Genomic DNA, 22,524 nt, shown 5'->3' with positions numbered 1-22,524 from the left:
ACCCAAGTCTCTACTTGGCTCTGACAGGCTGTGATTGGGCCACTTGGGCACCCATCATCAGTCCCACCCCCCAGTATATATACTGAGGCACCGCCTGTCATACTTCCACTGACATATTCAGCTCTTGAACGAGCTGGTCAGTAAGGCCACCGGTAGGAACTCTCGTTCCTCATTCATAAAAACAGGGTTGTAGCACAAGCAAAAACATTTTCCTTAATTTCAAACTCAAGTCCCTACTATGCCATATTGTATACCCACCACCCTCACTGACCACAAGGTCAGAACTAATGTGTCGTATGCAAGCCTCCAAAAGGCAGCGACAGACCACTGGGTCCGGGTAGTCCTTTCCAAGGACCAACTGGCAGATGTGACCTCAAACCCCAATTTCAGAATGTAGAACCAATTCATAGGGTGCAGAGGTAAATTACATTACCCCCCCTCGACCGTAAAGACTCTCAACCACATAGCGTATCTCTGTACACACGCTAGCACATGGCTGCTACAAAACAGCCTGCACCAGTGCTGACACCATCATGTCGAGACCGTAGAATCTGGTGTGTTGGCTATCCCAGGATGCAACACCACCCATCTCCTCGACCGAAACCCTGTGTAACAACGCCCACAAGGTAGCCACATCCCTAGTAGAATGTGCTTTAAGACCTTCTGGGGGTTCCTGCCCCACAGAGCAGTAGGCTTATGAGATCGCTATCTATCCAGTGAGAGAGATGATCTTTGACAGGGGTTTCCCAACTGTCTTAGATCCACAACAGACAAAAATCTGGTCGGACTGACGTACAGAGCGCGCGTGCACTCCAAATAGACCAATAGCCCCCGGACAGAGCACAGAGTATGCAGCCTCTCGTCCTCCTCTGCCCCAGAAGGAGAAGGGGAAAACAAAGAGATCAATCGTGGTCATTTGAATCCCGCTTTCATGTTCTTGGGCTGAAAAACTGTTGGGTTTCAACGTAACCGTCCGATTGTCCATGGAGAACACCAAGCAGGACTGGTGGACAGAAAGTGGGGCCAGGTTTCCCACATGCTTTGCCAAGATAAGTGCCAGAAGCAGTGCTGACTTCAACGACAACATTTTTAATCCCACCTCCTGAAGAGGTTGGAATGGGGGTTTCGTCGCAGCATTTAACACCAAACCATGAAGCTGGATGCCAAAGTGTGACTTCCTGCTGGATTGCCATCCACTCCATTATGACACGCCGATATCCTGGCCAGGTATACCTTGAGGGTGGACGGTGCCAAGCCTTTTACATGCAGTCTTTGGAGGAAACTATGTATGACCCCGATATTACAGCGTAATGCGTCATCTCCACGCGCCACACACCTGCACTCAAAGGCTTGCCATTTGGATGCGTAAAGCGCCCTCGTTGACAGGGCTATAGCGCTCTGAATTATTTCCACCAGCTCCATGGTAAACCCTTGTTTAATAGCCGGGCCCACTCAGGGGCCAGGCGACCAGTTTCCGATTGTGGGGAGCAGAATGGAAGATTTCCCCCCCTGCCTGCGTCAGGAGGTCTGGCTGAAGCAAGAGCACCCACGATGAGGTACCTCAGGTCCGCGAACCAAGTCTGTGTTGGCCACCGAGGTGCCCCCAGACCCAGTTCCTCCCTCACCTTGTCCAGCACCTGCTGCAACAGTGGGAGGGGAGGGAATGCATAGTTAATAAGCGATAACAAAAATAAGTCTGCTCCAGGTTTCTGCCTGCCCTGAATGTGATATTCTGACAGGGAACAGAGGTGGACAATGGGCCCACAGCAAAATCCTTGACGCCACCTCGTGCATGGCTAGGGAGCGGACACCACCCTGACAATTCATATAAGCAATTGTCGCAGTATTGTCGGAACGTATCAGGACATGGTGTACCCTCACCTGTGTTAAAGTGTAACAGGGCAAATCGGACTGGCTCCAGCTCCAACACTTGGATGTGCCAGGTCTCGTTGCCCCCCCAGCACCCACTGACCATCCGGCCCTCGCAAACAGCGCCCCAGCCGTACATGGAGGCATGGTCATTACCTGGTCGAGGTCCCTGGAAACACGTACCCGCTGTTTTATAAGCCAGTGTTACATCTGGGCCGTGAGGCTCACACTGTGTTCATTTGTTTGGCGACATGTCCCGGCCTCACCTGACACTCATATTTTCATTTCGGCCCATGACGCTGATGTCTGAGTGGACAGGGGGCCCTGATTAACACACTGGGGAAATACACTGGAGGGAAGGAGGAGAAATAAAGACACTGTGTGTATTTTGTGTACGTTAACTGCACGGCCCTTCACTGGCACAGGAATTGGTTCTGCGGAATTTCTTTTTTTTAAACTTGTTTATTTTCTCTTTCTTGATTTCCGTAAAAGAGGGCTTGCTTCCAAAAGTGGAGAGCTGAATAAGCAAGGAGGAAGTATGACAGGAGGGCGGGTCTCATGATGGGTGCTCGAGTGGCCCAATCACAGCCTGTCAGGGCCAAGTTGAAACTTAGTTGGTTTAAAGGGGCTTTCAGCTTTATTCAGTGGAGCTGTGTGAAGAATGCTTATGGTATAGTAACAACTTCAGTTTGAAATTAAGTAAAACCTGTTAAAGGCAACAGCTGAATTGTTTAGGTTACATTCTTCCCTCACGGCTAGTTTTAATGTAAAGTTGCATGATTTTGTGTATGAAAGATGCTCTACAAATAAAGGTTATTATCATTATCATAATGTTTTCTAAATGTTACACAAGAAAGCATCATAGACTTACTGATGAAAGATAAAGAGAGATACGTCTAAATATGCACTGAGGAGCTCAGACTCTGCATAACTTGAAAAACTGCACAAGGCGTGGTCCAAAAATGTAAACAACATGCAGCTACAATAGAATGTAAACCCAAGCATTATTATCGCTGCCAGACTTGGCTTGTGTGGTCAATAATAGAGGCAAAGAAGTCTACCAAAAAATTTCAACTCACAAGACAGTTAAGGTGCGTTACAGCATCCGCATCAATAACATTACTATTCAGTTCAATTCCTCCCGTTCCTTCTGGAACATTAGGCGACGAGTCTCCACCATTTACCAGAATGGCGTCTTCTCGTAATTTACAAGGATACGGACCTGATGAATTGCAATGCTAAATCGAAGTTTGATAAATACCAATAAATACAATCCTCCCCCCCTGGATTGTTTTTGATATAAATTGATAAACCAAAATCATAATAAAAATCACAACAGAAAACGGACCATCAAACAACCCCAGCATATCAATAACAAATTCAGATTTCTTTAAAACTAGTCTAAGTAGGTCAACGATATAAAATAGTGACCTTTTTAAAGTTAATCTTGAGGGTCACCGTATTCATTGTCAATAAAATGCATAAACCCGCATTCATGGACGATGAAAAAACCTGCTCCAGAGCCCACCACCTGGTAAATAAACTCAGCGAAATAGGCATCAGCACCCCACTCAAAATACATAAACATACATAAAAACAGCGATTATGACAAATAGAAATATGATATGAATGAATATGAATATATACAATGTATATGCATCACTACACTGATGACAAACTGCAATGCATGTATTTCACCGCCGTGGATTTTACCTTGGAAAACAGCCCCCCTGATGTACTATTAATTGTTCTTATATTGAGTTAAATGTTCAACAATACAGAGCTCCAGACTACTACCATTTAGTCGCATTTTGTGAGCATTTTTGGAGAAAATGTAATAACTACGAGCACCAGCGGGACTTGCAAATATGCAGACAGTAAAATCAAAAAAACTTTGCAGGCACCCATTGCTGGCACGTGCATCATCGGTACTGTCGGAGAGGGAGATAGGCACGCGAATTGCGCCCTTTCTACACCCCCCGCAGGATGCTGCCCTAGGCGGCCACCTGTCTCGCCTTTAGGACGAGGCGGCCCGGCCTGCACCTGCTCAGCTGGCGGATAAAAAAAAATAAAAAATTTAAAAAAATGTAAAGAAAAGCGCACAGAGTGGCGTGGTGTGTGAGAGATTGAGATAGAGACAGAGAGCTGGTTGTTAATGACGGTAATGTACTGACCACATACATTATGTTTACATTTGTTAATTTATTATTTGGTGTCTTTGTTTAAAAAAGCACTATTTAACTTAATGATTTTTTCTCTTAAAACACTACTTCAAAATTGTGACCTTTTCCATTAAAATAAAACAGTACATTTTTACTTCTGTAAATTGTCTATTTATTACCAAGGCATTTACCAGTTAAGGCTCCGTTGTTATAGTCACCAGAAGTGAGCCTCATGGCTCATAGTGTGCGCATTACCAGAGAGAGCACGAGCATATAGCTGTGTGTTGCCGTGGCGATGGAAGAGGAATAACTAGGAAAGAGCAGTAAAATTAAAATAGAAAGTGTTCAATGTATGTATATCTATTCTAGTCAGTGCAGGGTTTAGTCGTGAGTTTGTGCAAATTGTCAGTGTAAACATTACGAAGTCCCGAGGTACTAAAATAGTCTAAATCTTTGGACAGAGACGGCGCTATGTCCTTCCATGAATTCAACGCCATCTGGTTATTTTTGTGGTCATGCATGTATGGACGGTAGAGATTGTACCTGTGGACGTCGTCGCACAACCTTCCTTCGGACACATCTATCTTGAATTACGCATGGCACAGACTTCCAAAAATTGGGAGGTGCACACCATTGCCCAAAATGACCTTGCGGCGCTGTCACAGGTGCCACAATCACGTAATTTATGATGCGCGAACTTATGACACTATGAAACATTGGTAACTTAATGATACTACGGCTGCGGCAACTATAACCCATGCTTAATACAGCTAAAATGGAAAAAATATGAATGTGTTGCGTTGTATGTCGATTTCAGTGGTGCTCCTAAATTTTGTGCTGGTGCTCCTAAAATTTTCAGAAGAGAGCACCAGTGCTACTGGTGGAAGAATTTAGTCTGGAGCCCTGCAATATCATTACATAATACAATTCTATATAATTATAACAATTATCATTAAAAGAGATACATTTTCAAATAATCTAAGCATTTCATTTAGATTCTAATGTTTTAATTTAGATCACAGAATGTATAACTGCCACTAAATACACAACAACAGTTATCTAAAGTTCAAAACATTAACTACATATTATGGAATTCCTTAATATATTTAGCCAGCAGTTAAATCTTTTGTCAATAGATATAGTTGATAATTTGAATAATAACTTTATTCTTACACAAAACAATGTTCTGTGGGATGTGTTCAATTTTTATTATAAAAGTATCAAACAATTTGGAGCCACAGAGCAGTATATGTGTACTGTATATATCAGTGTATAACAGATCAAAGAGCTGTATATTGCCATGTGGCAACGTGGATTTCGATCACACACACACACACACACACACACACACACACACACACACACACACACACACACACACACACACACACACACACACACACACACACACACACACACACACACACACACACACACACACACACACACACAGGCAGGTGCAGGTGCAATATGGCTATGGTCTATTTGACCTGTTTATCACAGAAGCATTCTCAAAGAGTTACACACACACACACACACACACTCACCTTGTCCTCCTCCAGCTTCTGCCGTCTTTTCTCCTCCACGGCAGCCCGTCTCCTGTCCTCCTTGAGCCTCTGCTCCTCCAGCCTCCTCCTCCGCTCCTCCAGGTGCTTCTCGTAGTGCAGCCGGGCGCGCTCCTCACGCTCCTGCCATTGGGCCTCACGCACAGCTAAGACACACACACACACACACACACACACACACACACACACACACACACACACACACACACACACACACACACACACACACACACACACACACACACACACACACACACACACACACACACACCACTGATTAGTACAATAAATAACCATAGCTATTAATTAAGTCTTCTTCCTATTGTGCAATTGTGTCATGATAATGACAGCAGGATGTGATATACAACTTTCTGAACGAACAATGCTGACAAAATATGACCTTCAATTTCCCCTGAAACGAGGTCGGAAATATTAAGAGTTCAATTAGATTAACCTCTGCTGGATTCTTCAACGTGAGCAGATATTGTGATCTCATGAAGTATTATGATTATATAATGATTAATATTATCACATTCTTAGTCCTAGGTGAAGATAGAAGCTAAGAGAAAAATATCACGTTGGTGTGTTTCTCTTGTAAGACTGCCGTTGAGTGAAGGCATCAAATAAAAAGATTCAACATTCAAATTTGTTCGTATTACAAAAGGGAATTACTGTAAAGGTTTCACCAAATATACACACACACATCTTGTAGGTACAGTATAAATTAAATTTGGACATCAAAGGATGTCATGTGGAAATCATAGCAACTAAGAGTTTGATGAATGGCCAAACATAACATTTGCTTCTAACCAATTAGTTATACCAACATTTCATCAGTAAGCACAGTGAAGTAGAATAAATCCACAGAGCCACACAGGCTAATCCAGCAGTGTGATGGGCAGCTGAAGGTCATGTGACTTCGCTTCAGCTTTCAACACAAAGCACATTCCAGGGCGAGAAGCATGACAACAACACACACACACACCAACCCACCCACCTCCATCCTCCCTTACTGCATTGTCATGAAGCTCCAAATAACTACAAATACCTGGTCTTCCCAACATACAGGGGACAAGAGAGTTAGGGTGACCGCTCAGTTCATGAAGCCAAACAGACAAAACTCACCGTTGTGTTTCTCACGTTCTTCACGCCGCTCACGGGCCAACCTCTGTCTCTCGTCCATCTTGTTGAAGAGCAACGAGTCTACAACAGAAGCACACAACACATAAGAAAAGAGAACTAGGGCGAGGCAAAAAAGGAAAAATAGAAAGGATTTTCTCTTCATACAAGGGTCCATCCCAAGAACCACCACCAAAAAATTCACCTAGAGAAATGTAAATGCTTATCTTACCAACTTTGATGGCGGCATTGTTGCTGGGGCTGGTGCTGGTGGTGGTGGCGACAGTGTACGTCTGTCCTGAACCCGATGAGTTGGGACGGGTGGTGGAGGACGGTCTGCCTTCCTCTGTTGTGCACTGGGAGTAAGATGCTGGGAAGAGAGAGAGAGCGAGAGAGTCAAGTCAGTGGGATGAAGGAGAAAGTGAGGGTACGAAAGATGGAAGAGAGAAGACCAGGGAGATGGGTCTGTCTCAGGAGGTTAGAGGAGGTTTCCAGGAGGATCCCAGAGCAAAAGTGAACATAATTGATCTGTAAAATTGGCTGTAAAAATGACAAGGGCAAGGCAATAAGGAAGTATGATTATTACTAATGTACTACAGCATGAGACTGCCCCCAAATGGAAAAGGTATTTGCCAAGATATTGTCAGATGCCATAATATGTCCACCCACACGTTCAATATTGTTAAACATCATTAATTGATTCACTCTGCACACTTACTGAAATACTGTTGGCAAACTGGACAACTGTCTTTCAATCACCAACCCTGTTATCATATGTCCATAAAATAAAAAAAGAGGTAAAGATAATTATTTGTTTTGGGTCATGTCCAGAGTGCGTCAACGCTGAAGAGGAGCCAAACACCACTTTTCTTACACAAGTGAGGTCACACTGGACAATAGGGTGTGGAAGTGTGGAAGTAGGGTGTGTAAAAGGTGAGTTGCATTTAACATTAATCATTTATCAGCCTCCTCCTGCTCACCAGCCATCTTACCACTGACATGCCAAGACGGTTATGATTTCCGAAGGACTCAGTTAATCTTTCCTTATTTTTTGACATGGCATCAAATTTTGACAAATATATGATATAAATATATATATATATATATCCTATACAAGACTAATAACTGATTAATTTGTGCATTCTTGATTCTTGAGTCAAAATGTTATTTGCCATTTGTGGTTCCCTCTATTGACATGGATCCCCTTCAAGTCCAGTCCAATGTTTCCAGGCAGCACAACACACCAGTCCAACACTGACTCAGCGTTTTGAGGTAATCCTCATTCATGGACACTGCCATGGATGTTATTACAGTGCCGTGCACTGGCGATGCAATTACATGCAAAAAGGTATCTGATAGTAAAATGAAAGCACTAGGCATTTATGCTTCTCACAACTGTCGGCTAATGTATAACGAGAGATTGGTAGATCTCCAGAGATCTGCCCTAGAAAGTCAGACAAAAATATAAAAGCAGTCCCTGTGACACAGATCAGACCTATAAACAGACCATAATAGACCACTTGCCTGAAAATAGCCGTATAGTACACACAGATCATTATCACTCCTTTCTGCACACTTTCAATAATTTGGTTCAAGTAAAAGTTGAAAATACATTTATGTTCCAGGAAACATCACAGGTTCGTCTCTATATTCAATAAAGGCAAAATTAGATCAACCAAGATAGATTTCTGTGTAGCAGGGTATTTTCTTTTTTCAATCCAGTGTAGAGGCTACTACAAGCCACTAATAACACACACACACACACACACACACACACACACACACACACACACACACACACACACACACACACACACACACACACACACACACACACACACACACACACACACACACACACACACACACACACACACACACTTTTCCTGCGAGGAATATGACGTGTGAGAAGAAAGAAATGGGATATTCAAATGACAGAACAAGTTTGTAGTACAAAACAATCACTGGGCTTAACATCTAGCGTGTACAGTATGGCGAATTGTAAAGTCCGCAAGAGGCACGTCCGCAGGTGACAGGAAATCATGTGACATCAGCAGCGGAAGTTTATAGTTTTGGGTCGTTCGTGCACGATTCGTTCTTTTTGACCGAATCTTTTAAGTGAAGAAAATGAACTGAATCCTCCACCAAAACTTTTCCTTCATTTGAGTCTTTGACTTCAAAGCACTCCAAACACTACTGCTACAAGTCGTTCATGAACGAATCAGTGAACGAACCTAAGAACTGGTGGAAATAGTTCAAAACTGTTTCCAACAGTTCTTCTAGTTCCTTTGATTTGTTCATTGATTCCCTCTTTAGTTATTTTAGTCAGGATGCTGTTATTTCAGTTTGTGCGCTGCAAACCGTAATATGCAGATATTATACATGCATGATCCCACTTACACTTGGCAACATTGACATTTAAAGGTCGAAGGTAAAATCTTTGTCAGGTTAAATTGTTCATTCAAATATTTTTATTTTAGATAGTTTAGATTTAAATGCCATATTTATTCAAAACGGGACGCAAGCTGTAATTTTCAAATAGAAGACGATCCTGTATTTAACACAGTAAATGACACAGTAATAGATCCACTTGAAATGTGTCATGGCAGCCACAAACATGATGGTAAACATCTCAACCAAGTGCCATGGTGATATCTTGAAATTTGAAAATCCCGACATCTTGAATTCAAATTGGCCCGCATTCCAGACTCTACCTTTAAGGTAAGGCTTTTTGTACTGTCCACATGGCACAAATTCAGAGCCACAGTTCCATCCATTTTGTCATATTGCCAGTCCCAACCAACCACTGGGACACAAAACTCAGACACCTCTTGGGCAACAGTGGCCACTATAATAAGTACTTTTAGTTGAAGGCTCATTGTTGCCATCTAGGTGGATCTAGACAGGTGCAAGGTGTTGTTGTAGCTGGACATACTATGCACAATGTTGCTTCTTTCGCTCTTTCCTTGTCACTCAGTGAAACCCGGTCCATTGCTGCCATATTATCAATTATTATTAATTCAGTTAGAATTTTGGATTATCTTCTTCTGCTTGTATCAGCATTATTATTGTATGATATATTTTGCATAATGTTGCCGCTTCTCTTTATACAATCTCCATCTATTTACATTTTTTTAATCTTATTACATTTTTGACAAAGTTGTTATGAATTAAGTCACATGACTATCTGCCATTACGCTTATATGTCTCCACGTGAAACCACTATTTATGAATTATGAAGGCTGCAGAAACATCCACTGGCTGCTGACTGGATGCTGTAAATAAAACAAGTGTTTTTTACAGGAAAATGAGATACCCGTAAAGTATGTGTGATGTAAGGGCAGCACATGATGTTCAACAGATTGTGTGTGTGTGTGTGTGTGTGTGTGTGGCTGTGATACAGAATCATTTGTGGTACATGGTTATTTTTGCCAAACTGGGTTAAGGAGGGTTTAGTGCCACATCCTCTGTCATCATCATTTGTGTATTAACTGAGAAAGCAAAATGAGGATACCAAGGACATAACCTACATGCACATGGATATCGCATACAAACACAAAAAAACGAGGTGGGGGAGGCAATAGGCTTAAAAAGCAGCTGTCTACATCCCTTCAACAAACAAAAGTGCACAGAGTTTAATCATGGGCAGAATCGAGTTTCAAATTCTTTCAGAATTATGCGTGGACATTTAAATAACACCTTAACAGTAGCTTCACCATTTCACAAATCAAATAGTGTAGGATAGTGTGAGAATTTACTATGTCTAAACCCGTTAGGGTCCAGGGCTCCACCTCATTTTGTCCCAGCGATTGTTGGGTCATTGTGAGAGGTCAGAAGGGCATCCTGCGACTGAGAAAACCACATGAAGCTGTTTGCATGGGGGTAAGTAAGCCCCGTCCTGTCACAGGATTAACATGAGGGGAAATAGATCTTATAGTGAGAAAAATATAAATGGGGATAGATTGATATATTTATTCTAGGAATGGTCTAGGATAGTAATCACACTACCTTCCACCCCTTCCTTGTCCATGAAGTTCAGAAGATATGACACAGCGAGACAATCTAGAGGGAAGTTAAAAAAAATAAAAATACTGCTGATTAAGTGGAGTGTTCAGTGTTTTGATAGCGTCTCTGCTAATGGTATGGGAAACGCCCCACTTCCTCTTCTACCCTTAAACCTCTCACTACTGAGGGTTAATGGTCAGAGTGCAATTCCCACACTTGAAAAGGATCAGTGAACTAAATGTGGGCCCCTCCTTTTTCTCTACGTCGTCCCCACTTTGTCCTAGTCTTCCCATGTCAGTAATCTGAGGGTGGGGGTTGAAGTCACTGGCAGAATTGCTTCAACTTCTCTCCTTTAAGTTGGTGAAAACCAAATTAAACTCAAATCTTTCAGAGTTTATGCCATCACAAACACCACCACACACCTCCATATGACAGTCAAGCCAACAAAGCAACTTCCCAACTGGTTTTTATATTTCCAATCACACTTATATCTAGACTCATCCATCTAAACTCACCTCCCCTGCTTGGATGGCCATTCAGCTGCACAAAGGTAGCGGGGTGTTGACGAATTGCAGTTTGGCAAGAAACCTACCAAACAGCAAAATGTATTTCTTATATCAGATGTTAATTTCATATGGTAATCGCTGAGGTCAAGGAAAAGATTAAATCTGTCCAAACTGGTCCACAACTATGAATTGGAATTAGGGGGTTATGAAAATGAAGGAATGTGCCAGTTGCCATTTGCTGTTATAGGTCATTACCTGGATAGGTGTATTTGTTCATGGTTCCGAGTTGGGATAATCCCAACATGGAACACAGTGGCCAACGACTGCTCCACACCACTGGCTGGTTTTATCCACTCCAGTAAATCAGATCGGACTGCCTACAAACATTTGCTACAGGCATCCAGGAAAAGTTAAGCCCAAATCCAAAATCCATGGTGCGAGCCGAGAAATGGACGAGAGAGCAGAGCATAGAAAATAAAGAACACCCAGAGCGCCAAAACTCTGCTGCTTCCAATGCAAAAGGAAAACCATGGAGGGAGAGGGGGGTCAGCGCTAGTCGGTGTCACTGTTGTTGACAACTGAGTGTGCGTGCCGGCCAAGCTGTAGCCACCATCCAACTCCCTATGTGAATGATGGTGAGAATGTGTTTGAGTGAAAGAGAGAGTGTGACTTGTTTAATCTGTCCTTCGTCCCCCTATTCCTGGTGTGTGTGTGTGTGTGTGTGTGTGTGTGTGTGTGTGTGTGTGTGTGTGTGTGTGTGTGTGTGTGTGTGTGTGTGTGCGTGCGTGCGTATGAGTCTGTGTTCTAACCCCATCCCCCATCTCGCTCCATCGGCAGTCAGATTAAATATTCAGTTTGGCGATTAGCGCTGTGCTGTCCTGGCTAGTGGGTAGCAGGCTACCAGAGGGTGCCTCATGCCTATTCTGCAGCCTGAGAGGATTAGCCGCCGCTAATGCTAAGCTAAACGCTAAGCTCCTGCCGGTGGAGGCAGGGGGCCAGGGGCAGTGTCCGGCCTTTCTAGCCACCGGGCAGGTGGACTGGCTGGCTAGGGGTCTGGGGATGGGATGAGCACTTGTGGCTGAGATAGTAAATGTCCACAGCAGGAAGAGAAAGTACAACACCCGCGTAGAGTTTTCAGCTGGGCTCATGGCTTCAAGTGCAGAAAGATGTCTTTAGCTCTATGGTTGTACGGTCTCAGGGACTGCAAAGAAATATGGTGAAATATCCATAACAATTGGGCATTTTGTAATAAAAGGGCACACATATCGGTTTATATATTATCTAAAGATATAAGGCCCCGAGGCTGCCATTTTTCAAAATGGCCACCAAATAAGCACCAAATTTGGCTTGAATGCTGTGGAAAACAGAGTCTTACATCTTAAGTTTTTATCATAAATGTCCCGATTGTTCGGCTGCTCTTACCTGTCCATTCCTCTCTATTTATGGTTTAAGGTAACCTATTGTCCTCCTTTTCAACAAGTTAATATAGGTCTCTGAGGTCCCCAAAACATGTTTTTTTTTCTCCGACTATGCATTCTAGCCATACTAACATGCCTCTAAACCACCCTGTTCCCGGTCAGTCTGTTTAGTGGGTGGTGCCACCCTCTTGAGGTCCCTAGTTCTGTGAGCCAGTTGGGGTTTGAGCACAAGTTCTTGGTGCTGTGAGACAATAGGGTATGAGCTTTACTTCCGGGTTCCGTTGTATTTAGTCCATAAACTTTCACTGATTTCAAATTATCAGTCCACCAAAATCTGTTTCTGAACAAATTTGAGGCAAAAAATAATCCAGTTGCTGAATCTTCACTCTTTAAAGTGACACATGACAGCGCACATACGCTGAGAAAGACTGTCACGAACAGGAGGGGTTTTGAGAAATGTGTGGAATGGCTAGAATGTACAATCTCAGCGGTATTTTCAGAAAATATTTCAAAAGACATGTCTTGGGGACATCTGAGACCTATATTAACCTTTTGAAAATTGGTATAATATGGCTCCTTTAAGGTCAAACATCAAACCAGTAAACCAAAGTAAACCAGAAAAATAAAGGAAATTTAAAAAGGTTGTTGTCGAGAGAGGACAAATTCAAATTTCTTATTAATAGGCTTTTTAAGACAGCATGCAACTACTATGAATAACCTATAATAGTTTTGATTCCAAAAGGTATATAACTCAAATTAAGTGGCATGCTGTATACCACTTTAAAAACGACACTACCCAAAATATCCAGCTCCCTACTACCCATAACTCCCTGGGGTTTACATCCTAATCCCCAACCAGACCAAACAGGACAGTAGACTAGACAAGGACTAGAAAAGGCAGTCTGCCAAAAGACAATCTACATCAAGAAGATTGGAACAGGAATTCCTACAGACATCAAACATGTCACAGTGTTCTGAAGTGCCAAGCATTAAAAGTGTATACTTTTACTGTATTACAAATTCTGTCATGTCAATTTATTTTTTTTTTTTAAAGATTGCTGGAAATGGGCATATATTTTTATGTTAAAACAGTATTTTGTTCCCCTACAGCAGGGGTGCCCACACTTTTTCGGCTTGCGAGCTACTTTTAAAATGACCAGGTCAAAATGATCTATCTGCATTAAAGAAATGCTAAACACACACACACACACACACACACACACACACACACACACACACACACACACACACACACACACACACACACACACACACACACACACACACACACACACACACACACACACACACACACAGTATACTTTCTATATACAATATATAGTATTTTGCCATACCTTGCATCACTGCATGAACCCTTACGTCACAATACAATTAAATACATCTATGGTCACTACTTACTCTGATGACTTGCACTGAATGGAGTTGGCCAGGGTTGCATAGTCCGGACAGTAGCTGCTGGTAGCCAGCCTCAAGCAGGCTTCCAAATGCTCTTCAGTCATGGTGGAACGGTATTTGGAAAGGCTGACATGCATAAATAAGTAGAGCCGAATAATGCACTCAAGGAGTTCGCACATTTCCTCATGTTTGGGTACTTTTGCTCTATTAGTAAGTTCCAAAACTGTCCGTGAGCCCTGGACTTCAGCTGAATGTCAGCCTGTAGTGTCAACATCTCACCCTCCACTGCAGACAAGTTCAGGTGAAAGAGTGTTGCAGTTTTTGATGCGAATGAATCAACCTCAATATCTTCCCTAAATGGGTAGCACATAAATGTAGCATTGCCTCAAGTAGAGCAAAGTCTTGAAACCGTTTGTCAAAGTCTGACAGACAGTTTTCAATCTGCTCTGTGTAGCGCCCACTGTCAACCCTTGGATCTCTAGTTTTGATGCCAGGTTTTGAAAGTTCCCCAAATCATGGAACTGCAGCTTTGAGGACAGAAGTTGCATTTTTCGTTTGAAAGCATTAACTGAACTAATCATGATGACTACTGTTTTGTAATTTCCTTGCAGCTCTAAATTAAGCTCATTCAACATGTTGGTCAGATCGGTTAAAAACATATATATATGTTTTTGAATGAAGAAGAAGAGAAGAAGAATGGCGTGCGATCTACAGGTATTGCGATCGACGAATTGGGCACCCCTGCCCTACAGGAATTAAAGAAGTGCTATCTTATACGACATTTAATTCTTTCTTTTATTTTTTTTTTAAGTATCGATACTAAAAACTTTTTGACAAGTTTTATTTTCAAAGCAGCGTCAAAGACAAGGTATAAAACTTCAAACAATATCCAACCCTAGAACCACTGACCTGTGAATGTTATTAAACATTAAGAAATGCTGAAAACCCAAAACAGTCCACCTCTGCAGTCTTGTTGGAGCACACACACACACACACACACACACACACACACACACACACACACACACACACACACACACACACACACACACACACACACACACACACACACACACACACACACACACACACACACACACTCTTGCCACTGTGTTTCTGCAAACGTATACACTTCTCATGTCAGAGCTGTCAGTCATTTGTTCAACACTGCGGCGCAGGGTTAGAGTTTTCAACAGGACCGTTATCTCTAAAAGGGAAACCACTACTAGTGATGTGCCCATGCAAACACTCACACCAAGGAAAACTTTCTGTGTCTTTCAAGAGTCATACGTTTTTCATCCCACTGAATTCTTACCATTGTACTCTCCTGTGTCCTGATGGCTTTTGTTCACAGAAACTATTCTGTCTATTACTGTAACTCTCTAGTGGATGGTTGGGGAAAAAAAAAGTCTCCTTCCCAGTGGCTCTTCCATGTCCCAGATACTGCCTATTGCCACACACAGACACAGCAAGAGCAAATTCCAATTACACAAAAACAACGAAAAAACATGAATCCAATTTGTCCTTTAACGCACCTCACATCACACCCCTCACTTCCCTACCTTTCTTCTTCCTTGTGCGTGCCTCCCTCCGCCTCTGTCCCTCCTCTTCCTCAGAGATGGTGAAGAGGGCAGGGATTGTCGATCGGCTCCCCCCCTTCCTCAGCTTCCCATTGCCCCGTTGGCACCCACCTCCTCCACCACCTCCTCCACCTCGTCCTCCTGCTGTAACTCGTCCTTTACTGTCTGGCATAGCATGCCCTGTTGCTATCCCCCTAGCTGCAGCTGGCTAACTCGACCACCCCTGCCCATCCATCCCACCCTGCAGCGGAGGGTGGGGGGGGGCGACTCACTAGAGGACACTGCGGGGGGGGGCACCCTTCTCCTCAGCAGTGGCAACAGCTAATGCTAAGAGCTAAGGCTGCCGACTGAACGCTGCTAGTAGAAGGTGGGGGGGGGTGGGGGGGGGGTGGAGAGAGACAGATTGAGAGAGTGGTGAGGGAGGGGATAAAAGAAAGTGCAGGGATCGCTGAAAGATGGATGAGTGAAAAGTCAGGCAGTGCAAAGTAATGAGAAAGAACGACAGCATCGGAAGAGTATGCCCTGGAAGAGGAGAGTAGGGTGGAAAAATGAGAGTGAGAGAGCAGAAGACAAGTGGTGGAAAGAGCAGCTTACTGTGTCCAGCCAGCCTGTGGTTGCAGCAGGAGGGAGGGAGGAGAGGGAGGGAGGGAGAGACTGACTCAGGATGATCTTGTGTGCTCTGGTTTAGGGAAGAATATTTAATCCCAAAGACTTGAGTGGCGGATAGCTGTGACGAGACGACACACTCCTCATTTTCTCACTTCAAGAGATGAGGCGCTGAGTTTTACTCCAGCCTTCTATCAGTAATTCAGCATCCCTCTTTCATCCCCTACTCCTTCTCCAAACATGTTACACCCACACCAGTTGGGGTGCGTAGATAGTGGTGGAGAAATATCAATAAACCTGAATACTGCATTGTTTCTAAAATAACAGCATCAATATTAAACGTATGGATGACCCAGTTACAAAGGGTGCAGTTTTCTCTCATTTTAAGTCAAACAGTTATATTATCTCTGTAGTATTGTATTTGAGATATATAGGGAAAGTGCTTTTTATTTATTTATTTTTTAAACAGCTTAACTTCTAACAGTATAATCGCAACGTATTGCTGTATTAATGGATAGGGATTGGACTGATACCAGACTAAAATAACTATTTATTTTTAATCTAATGTAGAACTGGGTGATATGAGCTCATAAATAATAAACATTTGATACACTTACGCCAACAAAATGTATTTAAGGATAATTGTATTTTAGGATAATTTGAGTTTTTCAAGTGATTATATATTCAGATATTTTACCTTGTGTTGCAGAAACAGTTCTGGCAGTCTTCTGCAAGAGATTTGACTTCTCTTTGTTCAGTAGTAAATTATTTGAATATTTGAATTTACTGTATGTACAAAATGTGCTATGCAAATAAACTGGTCTTGTCTTACATTGGACTTCGATTTGTTCAGTATCCTGTTTCCTGAAGCTAAATATGAGCAAAAGATACATAAACTATTCTCCTCTTGAGTTATTTCTTTCTGAATGGGGTTCAGCATGCCTGGCATGTCTGATAGACTTCAAGTTTTATAGTATGTGTCCTGAATTTTCCCACAGGGATTAATAAAGTCTTATCTTACAGTACATATTCAATCATGACCCTTGACACACATCATATTGCCAGATTCTTGATATTACACAACACAGTCCTAATCAAACAGGCACACAAACTCAAACGTGCCTGAAAATACAGCAGTCACACTTGGCCAATAAAACATTCAACACCGCTCCAACAACAGTACGTGAACCAATACCAGTCCAGGGTTTCCCTGACAATGGCACTCTGACTACTGAGTTAAGGAGGCTGAGACAGGCAGTACGCAACGCACCTCGATCCAGGCTGCGGCAATATTCACTGTACACCATACATCAAACAAGTAGTTCATCCTCTACAGAGTGTATTTATAGAGCATACGGCTTCACCCAGTTTTTAATTTGAAGTGCAGTTAGTCCTTTCCAAATCAGATGGAAATGAATGGAAATAAAAATCTTTCCATTCATGTCTCGCTGGCTCTTTCTCTGTATAAAAACAGTATGAAATTGATAAACTGCATTAGTGTTTCTATTCGAGCAGAGCTGCAAGGTTCATTGACATATTGGTGCTGCAGAACAAGCTGAAATATGTTTGGTAAATACGTATATACAGATGCTGCCAATGCATGAACAAAATACACGTAGAAATTAGCATAGTAGACAGTGTTTGAGGTGAGACGATGTGCTGAGCTCAGTTTGACATGGCAAAGACACAGAAAGAGAGAAGGAGGAAATGAAGCAACAGTGACTTAGTTATTGTAGGTCACTCCTTTGGCACACAATACCTAAGCAAACACAGCAGTCATAAGTCCCCGCCCACCTTAATGTGCGTGTGAGTGTGTCTGTGCACACCACCATCAACACATTAAAATAAATACACAACGATTAACATCTTACAGTATTAGGCTTGAGCCTAATACTGGAAGAGTACGTATGTATGTACTGGGTTAACTCCGATTACACCTGATCAATGGTTGCATTTAATTTTTGGTGTATAGGCTTATTGCCAACATGTTTACCGTTTAAGAGTTATGTTCAATGTCAAGTTTGTCGTACATTCATATTTCTACTTTACTGTTTATTTCACAAGTTATTGTATAGGAGTGTATATTTCACTTTTGGAAATTACATTTTATTGGTTAGATGTTTTATATTTTTTGTGTTATTTTTGGGTTACATTTGTTGTTTATCATCAGGTTTATTGCATATTGGATTGGGATGTTTTTGGGTACAGCTAACCGTTTATTGGTTTATTGTATATTTTGAAATGTTTCCACATATTGCCATTTTCTTTTCATATTTTTATTGGATTTCTTTATTATTATTATTATTATTATTATTTTGCTTATTGTGTTGTGAGCTGCTGGAATACTGCAACTTCCCTTCAAGGATGAATAAAGTACTTATCTATCTAGGTCACAAGAGATATAATAATTATCTATCTATATACTGTATATACACATATACACACATACATACACATACATACATACATACATACATATAGGCAGCAAGTGAACTGGGTCAGAGCATCTCCAAAACAAGGAAGGACAATCGGTGAACCGACAACAGGATCATGGGCAGCCATGACTTGTTGATGCTTGGAGGAGCGAAGTCTAACCTGTCTGGTCCAATCCCACAGAAGAGCTACTGTAGCACAAATTGGTGAAAAAGTTAATGCTGTTATGATAGAGAGGTGTCAGAACACACAGTGCATCTCAGCTTACTGTGTATGGGGCAGCGTAGCTGCAGACCGGTCAGAGTGCCCATGCTGACCACTGTCCACCACAGAAAGCACCTACAATGGGCATGTGAGCTTCAGAACTGGACCATGGAGCAATGGAAGAAGGTGGTCCGGTCTGATGAATCACATTTTCTTCTACATTATGTGGATGGCCGAGGTTAGGGTCCGATCCACTAGAGCATCAGTGGGATGTGCTGGAACAACAAGCCCGATCCATGGGAGCCCCAATTCTCAACTTCCAGGACTTAAAGGATCTGCTGAAAACGTCTTGGTGCCAGATACCACAGGACACCTTCAGACGTCTTGTGGAGTCCATGCCGCGACGGGTCAGAACTGTTTTGGCAGCACGAGGGGGAGGTTATTAATGGTGGTTTTAATGTTGTGGCTGATCGATGTATATAGACGGCCTATAGTTAGTAGTTCAGAAGGAGTTTATTTGCTTACTTGTTTACGTCACATTTTTCCCCCCTCAAGCTCTACCAGACCCATAATAACATCGCCTCAATTCATACGTGCAGACGTATGAATGAAGGAGCCACCTGATCTTTGCCCCCACAGCGCAGAGTAATACTGTAATCCTACACGTAGACTTTAACCGGATAGTCCAAGTCACACGCCCTTCTCTCACACACACACACACACACACACACACACACACACACACACACACACACACACACACACACACACACACACACACACACACACACACACACACACACACACACACACACACACACACACACACACACTATGAAAAGAACAAACAAAAGAAATCCTACTTGGAAATGGGATATGGTTGCATTTTGATTTGATCTTTAGTTATTTTGCACTAGACCCATTCAAGGACATCTGGGAAGTGATCTAGATTTTTATTTTATGAATTTTTTTATTCATTGAGCAATTATATTCAACCCCTCATTCACTATTAAAAAGGTAAATATCTAATGACAGCCTATAAACGAGTAGAATCGTCTCCATAATAAGACTTACAGTATAACGTGTAGTCAGTGGCGGAAAGTATATTTTTCAAGCATCTGCACTGAAGTAAATCCATTTCGCAGACATTCGACTTGTACTCCATTACATTTTGAAGCAAACATCTACAGGTGTTACTCTACTACATTTCGACACGTTTTGCTCTTCTTAAATCAGAATCGATTTGTCTATTTGTCAGACGCAAACCAAGGCAAGAAACCAACCCACTGAACCAATCAGATCGCATCTCCTTCAGACCTTTATTTTGTTTTGTTTTTTTACTCGTCGGGATAACTTTTAACGCGCAAACACCACAGTAGTGACTTCATGGCGTGTTGGAGGTTCTGTTCCACCAGGGCACTGGATACGACAGGTTTTTTTTGTTTTGTTTTAACTTTAAAGGCAATTCATTTAGGAGCGTGAACTCGCGTACTGTTTAAGTAGAAATGTCACAATTCAGTTAGTTACGGGGCAGTTTGTATTTGTACTTAAATAAGAGGTCTGAGCAGGTTGTGCCCCCCCCCCCCCCTAGCGCTGCTGGAGCCCGTTTTTAATCAAAATAAAACCCAAAATCTGCACATGAACAGAAGCCTGTGGATCCGTCATGTGACCGAGGAAGCTGGCTCCAGTTTCACTGCTCGGAACACCCACGGTTTATGGCTGCGGGACGCGGCTTTGAGGACTATTCTTCTGAATATATAATAGATCTAGTTCAACACTCAATAAAGACTCATAAAAGCCGAGGACGTGAAACACCTCCGCCTCGCTGCAGTGAACCCAGCTGTCACGTCGGGCGGCTCTTCCAGCGAGGGGGACATTTTGACCCGGTCCGCAACCTGCTCAACAGGTGTCTCCTTAGCAGAGAGAGTTGGTTTTTGAGCTAGCGGGGCACGACACTGCGTGGAAACCTCAAAATAAAAACAACTTAACAAAAAATAATAATGACTAAAAGGAAGCGGTGGCAGTGTGTGGGGGGGAGTTTTAATCCCGCTCCCGTGACCAACTCTCCGTCTTCACCGGGAAAACAGTACGATGGAAACAACGTCACGGCGGTGACGAGTTCTCCCCGACACTGTTATCCGTGTTTTTCCACGATGCGTTGAAAACACACACACACACGCGCATTAAAAAAAAAAAAAAAAAAAAGTTCGGTCGCGTAAACTTTTCTTTTCCCTCTGTGTGATAATAGCCGCTCACCTTGGGACTCTGCGGGAGATGCGTCTCCTCCGTCCGGGTCCGCCATTCCTGCTGACGTCATCGCTGTGAGAGGGATTATGGTCGGCAGGAAACGCTGGACCTGGGGCTGCGCACCGCGGGGAAGTCAGTTTGCTATTGGCGGCTGGGGGTCGGTTCACCTGCAAACCACACCCAGCTCCAATCCTATTTAGATGTCACCGTGTCTAATGTTAAAACCCAAACCAAACATTTATATCCCGAACGTAACGATTTAAACAACTGAAACTGAAGCTCCTTTCACCTAAAACACCTATTAACTGAAACGCCTATCAACTGAAACTCCTATCAACTAAAATCAGAATCATCAGAATCAGAATCAGAATCAGAAATACTTTAATAATCCCAGGGGGAAATTACTTAAAAGACCCATTAACTGAAGCTCCTATCAACTAAAACACCCATTAACTGAAAGTCCTATCAACTGAAACAACCATTTACTGAAACTGCTATCAACTGAAACTCCTATCAACTAAAAGGCCCATTAACTGGATCTCCTATCAACTAAAACACCTATTAACTGAAATGCCTATCAACTGAAACTCCTATTAACTAAAAGATCCATTAACTTAAGCTCCTATCAATTAAAACACCTCTTAACTGAAACTCCTATCAACTAAAACACCCATTAACTGAAGCTCCTATCAACTAAAACACCTATTAACTAAAACTCCTATCAACTGCAACTCCTATCAACTGATACTCCTATCAACTAAAACTCCTATCAAATAAAACACCCATTAACTGGATCTCCTATCAACTAAAACACCTGTTAGCTGAACTCCTATCAACTAAAACACCTGTAAACTGAAACTCCTATCAACTAAAACCACCCATTAACTGAAGCTCCTATCAACTGCAACTCCTATCAACTGATACTCCTATCAACTCAAACTCCTCTTCATCTCTGGGGACTTTAATCATGTCTCTCCATCTTCCACTCTGCCCACTTTCTCCCAGTATGTGACATGCCACACAGTGAAAAGGTGGTCTAAAGAGACTTGAAGAGGCTCTGCAGGACTGCTTTGACTCTACTGTGTGGGAAGAACTCTGTGCTCCTCATGGGGAGGACATCGACGGTCTCACTGACTGTATCACGGATTACATCATCTTCTGTGTGGAAAACACTGTACCCACCAGGACTGTACAGTGTTTTTCCAACAGCAACCCTGGATTACTCTGGATATAAAGGCTCTCCTCAAGGGAAGAAAAGGGTCTTTAAATCAGGAGACTAGGAGGAGCTGAAGGAGGTACAGAAACAGCTGAGGAGGAAGATCAGAGAGGGGAAGGACAATTACAGAAGAACCAGAGGACCGGTTGCAGAAAAAGAACACCCGAGGAGTCTGGAG

General features: G+C 42.6%; 1 protein-coding gene across 1 annotated transcript in view; it reads right to left on the bottom strand.

Moving 5' to 3' along the window:
- map7b (microtubule-associated protein 7b) overlaps window positions 1–15,812 on the bottom strand; it is a gene marked incomplete at its 5' end in the record, with an annotated part of 29,301 nt that extends 13,489 nt beyond the window's left edge. Inside the window, 4 exons of the mRNA XM_080022711.1 lie at window positions 5,579–5,742; window positions 6,722–6,799; window positions 6,948–7,085; window positions 15,623–15,812. Of these exons, the coding sequence (XP_079878837.1) occupies window positions 5,579–5,742; window positions 6,722–6,799; window positions 6,948–7,085; window positions 15,623–15,812 (570 nt within the window). The remainder of the gene's footprint in view (window positions 1–5,578; window positions 5,743–6,721; window positions 6,800–6,947; window positions 7,086–15,622) is intronic.
- Window positions 15,813–22,524: the final 6,712 nt, after the last annotated feature.

The sequence above is a fragment of the Zeus faber genome (assembly GCF_960531495.2).
Source record: "Zeus faber genome assembly, chromosome: 2".
NCBI classification, from domain to species: domain Eukaryota; kingdom Metazoa; phylum Chordata; class Actinopteri; order Zeiformes; family Zeidae; genus Zeus; species Zeus faber.
This window is presented reverse-complemented; position numbering and strand designations above follow the sequence as displayed.